This window comes from Copidosoma floridanum, unplaced genomic scaffold (assembly GCF_036245765.1).
Source record: "Copidosoma floridanum isolate Cflo_tuat_1 unplaced genomic scaffold, Cflo_Japanese_pri ptg000001l, whole genome shotgun sequence".
Taxonomy (NCBI): Eukaryota; Metazoa; Arthropoda; class Insecta; order Hymenoptera; family Encyrtidae; genus Copidosoma; species Copidosoma floridanum.
This window is the reverse complement of record NW_028321878.1, coordinates 26,548,559-26,555,671: the sequence shown is the minus strand read 5'-3', so window position 1 is coordinate 26,555,671 and position 7,113 is coordinate 26,548,559. Positions and strand designations below refer to the sequence as shown.

The 7,113-nt window shown below is 34.6% G+C and overlaps 1 protein-coding gene across 1 annotated transcript; it reads right to left on the bottom strand.

Annotated features, from left to right (window-relative positions):
• Nucleotides 1-1,186: 1,186 nt before the first annotated feature.
• On the bottom strand, nt 1,187-4,129 carry Wdr82 (WD repeat domain 82). Its single transcript, XM_014349949.2, has 2 exons — nt 3,879-4,129; nt 1,187-3,814 (listed from the first exon to the last, which is right to left on the bottom strand). The coding sequence occupies exon 2, from the start codon at nt 3,709-3,711 to the stop codon at nt 2,764-2,766; it is 948 nt and encodes a 315-aa protein (XP_014205435.1). The 5' UTR covers nt 3,712-3,814; nt 3,879-4,129; the 3' UTR covers nt 1,187-2,763.
• Nucleotides 4,130-7,113: the final 2,984 nt, after the last annotated feature.

Here is a 7,113-nt window from a genome sequence, read left to right as displayed (position 1 = left end):
AAAATTTATATATTTTACAATACTGTTTAAAACTTGTATGATCCTATAAAGTTGATATAAAATTATCCTGAGGTATTCATACGAAAACACTGATCAATATATCAGGTTTTGGTGCAAAGACACACATCTATCCTAATATAATGTTTTTTTATTGTGTTTTATCGGAACCATTCAACAGGGATAGCACCATATGTAAGTTAGGGTGGTGGCGGAATATTATAAGCACCGTTCCCTTAAATATGTATATTTTGGATTATATATAGTGTATTTTTCAACTTCAAAAGATTGGTGTTAATAAAACCGTGACGTTTTCATGTCATTACGTATCAATGACGTTGAATATAACTGTGTATTGAATGTTTTTTTAGGCAAACCTTCGGAATGGTTTTATAAGATACATTATTTTGAAACATGCTAATTTGAAGATTTCCTGACTAAGTTTTTGAACTCTTAAGTTAACCGCAAGTCGATAAAGTTAATCTGTGCATGTGGGGGACTCCGGTATCGGTATCATTAGGTGATACTTCGCTAACTGTCCGCTAGGCGTGTCACCTCTTCCTTGGGCTTATCCGCAAGTGGCAGGATTGTCTATCAGTTAGTATGAAAGGAAGTTCTAGTTTAGTGTGAGCACCCCAAGTAGGTGGCAATTGGGTATGCCTTACTGACGAGTCCACCAACAACTCCGGGACGAAACACGTTGAACTTGGGTATATACTTATAATTTTTATTAATTAACAGAAAAATTTATTACTAAGCAGAAGAAAACTAGAAAGTATTCTAATCTTTTGTAATAGATACATACATCAGTTTGTTGGTTGTATAAAATATAGAAATAAATACACTTGTTACATTGTTTTGAACGTTACTTTTATTGCTATTTTATATAAAAAAAAGGTTTCAGATGTGTGAATTTATCATTTACCTCTTGATAAAGGCCTCTTAACGTAGCTTTGTGCGATTCTAAATACATCATCTGTTGTTTTTTAGCGCGCGCACACACACACACACACACACACACACACACACACGTATATATATACATACATATACATACGTGTGTGATAAAAATATTATTTATGTCTTAATGTTGATGAAAGAGCTGAGTGCATAGGTCAAAGTATGTTACCTGACATGGTGTATATGTTACACGTCAGGTAACATACTTTGACCTATGCTCTCAGCTCTTTCATCAACATTAAGACATAAATAATATTTTTATCACAAATGTAATTAGAAAACAAACTAAAGCATTCGGATATAAAATATTTGATAAATTAATTATTAAAGACAAGGTAAATAATTTAAATATTGTTATTTTAACTACTCTATACGTTGATGCATCCTGCTTGCTTGCTTAAATAATTTGTGACACGACTAATATTATGAAATCATTTATTTTAAATCAAGGATTCGTTTAATCATCACGGAGAAAAATTAAATTTCTAAGTCATTGTTTATGAAAAAATTATGCGGTACATATTTACAGTAGATAAACAATATCCAGAGGACGTCATAATATAGTCTGCTATTTTTCTAAATATTATTGGATTCATGATGATAACTTCATTCTCATTACTATCCTTATGTACACTTTTATCTTTAACCATTTATTTTCTCTCTTGCAGTAGTCTTGAGTAATGAAAGAAATGGCTTGCTTCATTGTTAAGAATTAATATAATAGATTGTAGAACTGGCTTTCAGCACTTCATGGTATTGATATTTAGGATAAAAAACTAAACCAAAGAAGCAAACCTACAAAAATGAAATATCACTAAATAGGCTAAAAATAAATTTCTTGCTCATGAAACAAATTGTACATTTTACCTGCAGAATTTTTTTGCAATTTCATCATGACGATTTCGTCATGATCATTAGAACAATTTTAGAATAATCATAGTAATGATGTAGTAGTAATAAAAATAGTACTAGTGACAGCAACAATAAGAATGGAAGTTGATAGAATAATTCAAACTATAACATTATTATTCAATTATTATTATGATTGTTAATGTAATTATGATGATGATAGTGGTGATGGTGATATATCATGATAATAGAAAACAGTGTGATAAAATTGAGCTGTGCTGTACATAGTATTAGGAAGAGATCAAATGTTTTGATAGTCAGAAGAATATAAATTTAAATGGAATAATGTAGAAGTATTGTAACTGTTACACCAAAATGAAAGATTTTGAATCTAAAAGCCAGCAAGCCAACCAGGTAGGTCACTTCATCATTTGTGTCTACCATATAAGAAACAAGGTCTTTTGCAGTAAACATAGCAGCAGCAGCATTAACATCAACAAACCCATCCAACATCAACATATACAGTAATTTAACAATAATAAAGTATAAAAAATATTCTATCATCTAAGTGTACAATAATAGAACAAAATCATAGAAAAATTACTTGGAGCTAGCTGTTGCAGTATAGTTTACTGCTTGGACCCAGCTGTTATAGTTTCGTGGATGGATAGTTCATAGACAAAGAAGGCATAGCTCCATGAAGCTGAAACTAGCAGACAAATTCCAGCAGCAATATCGTCAAATAACAAATTCTACTTGGGGTACCCTTAAAAGAAAACCAAGTACCTTTCTAATTCAGTAAAATAAAAAGGTACCTGTATTAGTTTTAAGGATACTCCCGGTGTAAGTTGTTATTCGACGGTATCGCTGCTGAAATTTGTCTGCTAGTTTCAGCTTCATATAACTGCCGCTACGAACGGTATTTTAATAGAAAACTTAGTTCTTGCGGAAGTCGAGTTATGCCATGTCGTCCACAGTAGGTAACCAAAAGGCCATGTTTGTACAAGCTGAGGCTAGCATCATGTATTTGGGGTTAAATTGTACACACTGCACTGGAGCAGGATGATCACCATTAAGGATGCAAACCTTGTAGCCAGTGTCAGCATTCCACACGTGTACTCTACCATCAGTTGAGCCACTGAACACAAATTGCGAGTCTGGGCTAAAACTAGCTTCAATAGGAATGCCCTTATTGTTGAGGTGCCCCGTAAATGTTTGCAAGGGTGTGCCATGAAAGGCATCGATAAGGCGAATAACACTACCATTGGTTGATATTAAGATGGTCTTACCATCACGGCTAAATTTAAGGCCTGTCCAGTCACACTCTTTTTCGTGGGCAAGCTTGAAGTTAGTAAAAGGGCCCTTGTCAAAACTGCGCAAGTCATAAAGCTTAATCGACTCGGAATTGACACCTGCAGCAAATATAAGGCCCTCAGGATCATAAGCGGCTACAGGACGACCAGAGACGTTCATAACACCGTGACAATTAGGCGAGCGCAAGTCCCATAGCCGAAGTGATTTGTCAAGCGAGCCTGACAGGAAAGTATCCTCGATGGGGCTTATGCATAAGGAGACTACCTTTTTCGTATGGCCAGGAAAGTACCGAATGTATTTGTTGTCATGGAGGCTGAGATAGCGAATTGTGTCGTCGACCTTGGTACTACTATGAATCGCCGTATTCTTTGCATGAGTGAAGTGAATAAGATCTACGCCGTACTTCTTTGAGTTGACAGTGCGCATCTGCGTACCTTTTTCGCAATCGTAAATAACAATCTGATCATCTTCAGAGCACGAAATAAGCGTGTCACCGGTTGTCGAAAAGTCAATACTGTTAATACGGTCCGAATTCTCTCGGAAAATCTTCGCCACTTTAAAGCTACGGACAACGTTGTCGACAAGCTTCATATTGAAATGATGACGACTGACGCTAAGTGCCAAAGTTTAAACGCCTACACACAGCTTAGTAACCAAAGCACGCTGTTGTCGTCTGCCCCGTACCTGGTTTTTCCTTTAATCACAAGAATAATATAGTACACTTTAGCCTATTAGACAACGAATTTCTGCCAACTTACGGTGAATAACTAGTATTGATATGCGTTCTTGACGTTCTTTCTTCAAAAATAAACGTTAAATTAGTGTTAGACCATATATACAGAGCTAGCATTCAGTATCCTTAGTTCTAATCAGAGACACCCAAGCTCCAGGTGCAGGCTATGCTGCATGACTTGTGTCATGCATTAATTTACCAACGTGTGTGTATATAGGTTGCAAGTGTACTACGAACATTGCGAACGGGAACGATACGGATTACGGATACGGGCATCGGGCAAGAGTACTGTAACCTGTAACGAGCTATATGTTAGGTTTGTTCAAACTTACTCTCGACTAGTCTCGACACTCTCGACTCTCGACTCTCGACTTTCTCTAGGCGACTCAGACACACAGTAAAAAATGACTTTAGTGGATTTACTATTCCTCTAGTAAAAATTCCTTCGTTCCGCGACGTAAAAGTACTAGTTTGTAGTGTTCTCACTAAACTTCTTGTAAATCTACTACTACTGTTGTAATTTTACTATGCTTAGCATGGGAAATAAAAATAATCCGACCTATGCTGAACGTAGTAATTGTACTACGCACAATAGTAACCAAATTTACTACCAAATAAGTAAAATTACAACTGTCTTATAGTTTATTACGCTTCGCTAAGTATAATACCTATTCACGTAGTAAAGTTTACTATTGGAGTAGTAATTGGAAAAAGTGCAGATATTCATAACTCTCAAGCAAGTCATGGGGTGAAGAACCATGAGGTATTCTGTTTTTGCTTGAAATTATTATCACACAAATTCTTTTTATGCGTATTGGTTATAAAAAACTCATTTGTATTTATTTATTTAAACACGTAACAGTAATGTCGAATTATTATAAATCTATATGCTAATGTATAAACACAGCCAATTTTAAAATAAATAAGGTAATGTACAGTACAGGTACTAATTAAATATTTTTTTTCTGTAAACAGTGCTTATTTAAATGTATCTTTAATACAATATTTATAAGACTGTTTATAGTTTCTTTGATAGTACTAAAATATTGTTAAAAAGTTGCCTTGATAATTTTAGTAGCACTATATACATATATATATATATATGTATATATATACATGCTTTAAAAATCATCGTACACCGCTACTTAGTAATTAAGTAAGATAGATAGATAGTATCTTTATTGGCATGAAATATACATATACAGCCAGAGTAGATTACAATTGTAATTAAGTAATTTTACTACGATTGCGGTCACGCCATCTACTGCATTCGTTGCATACTTACCACTACTTCAGTATATTTACTATTGGAATAGTAAAAAAACAACTCAGATACTACTCCCCCTTTTTAATTCTAGCCTTACAAAGTGGGAAGTAAATTTACTATCACAGTAGAATTTTGATTACTGCTGTAGTAAATATACCACGCTCAGCATAGGTCGGATTATTTCCTATGCTAAAAGTAGTAATTTTACTACGATATTTTTTACTGTGCAGTTCGTTCAAGCCCCCCCTTGATTCGGTTCGGTTCGGTTCGGTCGGTTCTGGAACCAAATAACATAAAAAAACACGCGCGTTCACGAGAGTTTGATTCTAGAACCGACTGCCTTGGGCCTTGGACCTTTGAATCTGGAACCAACTTTCGTGAACACGTGTTTTTGTGTGTTATTTGGTCCCAGAACCGACCGAACCGAACCGAACCAAGGGGGGCTCAAACGAACCTAGAGAGACTCATTAAAAGTTTCCGAGAACGCGTATAATGTACAAGTATTATTCTTTAAGTGTCTTTTACAGACTCCAACTCTTTTCGCAACAATGAATACACGTAAGGGGTTAAAAAAGTACCGAGTTTATTTACTGTTTTCCCTTACCTAACCTAATGTACGCCCATAGACAAGATTTGTTCTGAAACCGAGATCCGACACTCTATACAGATCTTCCTTTACCAAAAATACATAGTCATTGTATGTCTATATTGTTATTTTAGAAGACCCGGGGTCGCCAATCTTGGTCTTGCGAACAAATCTATAATATACTGCTTGTTCTCATGTACGGTACAGAAGCACGAGTGGAAAGAGATACAACATCGAGCGTGGTGATCTATTTGTCTCGCACATTGCTAATGGTGGGGGGTCTGTCAGTCATAGATCTGGATGCAACCTCACCTGACTCCCCTCCGTTGGCAATGTGCGACACAGATATCCACGCTTAATACTGCGTCTCTTTCTACTCATCCTTTGATGCCGTACAATCGTACATAAGAACGAGCAGTCTATATATACTAATATATAAAGCAAAGTCGCTAAAACCGTTGTAATCGCTAACCACAAAAACTACTCTACTAATCTGGCTGAAATTTCGCATAATAATTAATGACACTTCCTAGATAGTTATAGTATAGTTTTTATCTTAAAAAAATTAATAACAACAGCAATAATAAGCTCACAGTTTTGCAAACATACCCTCCTGACAAAACTCACAAGAGATCTTATCTGATATCTCATGTGATTTCTCACCTGAGACCTCAGGTGAGATTTCTGAAAGAAAAATGAATTAAAAAATTTTGTGCAACGATTATAATTTATACATTAATAGAATGATAACCAAAAATATCAACAGTTATAAGAAAAAAAAAAAAAAATTCGGCTCATATGGGACACGAACTCAAGCTCCCCGATTATCAGGCAAGCATCTTACCGCTTGGCAAGAGTGGATGAGATACTAGTCTGACAATTTACGTCTATATAAAGTGTAAGTACCATGTGTTACTGTTTTTCTTATTCACAACTGAATCACATAATTATTAATATATATAATTTTTCCCAATCTTCATTCTGGCAGTCAACTAGATAATATTCAGGAACATTATTTTGTTCACACAATATTTTCTCTCTTAAAGTTACTCTTAAGGGGGCTTTATATCCAAGTAAGGCATAAGTTTTTAATAATTATTATAAATGTTTATTCAAATGTAATAATAAAGAAAAACTACAATATAAAACAGGGGGACTTGATGTGTTGTGAATAAATTATTTTTAAAAATTCCAAATTGCTTGCGTGTATATTATCTTATTTTGAAAAAGCACTTATAAAAGTTGGGAATCCTTAAAGCTATTGATGTTATTCCACCTTTTCAAAGCTTATTATACTCCGTAAATAATTACAGATGAAGTCATCATTGGAAATTTGTTGATACATTTCATGTTAGGTGAGTTAAATGTAATTGTTTTCCGAAAACGCAAAAAACGAGTGAAAACCTA

Bases quoted from the DNA above. Each gene is read 5' to 3' on its own strand.
- Wdr82 (XM_014349949.2), bottom strand. From the start codon at position 3,711: ATGAAGCTTGTCGACAACGTTGTCCGTAGCTTTAAAGTGGCGAAGATT.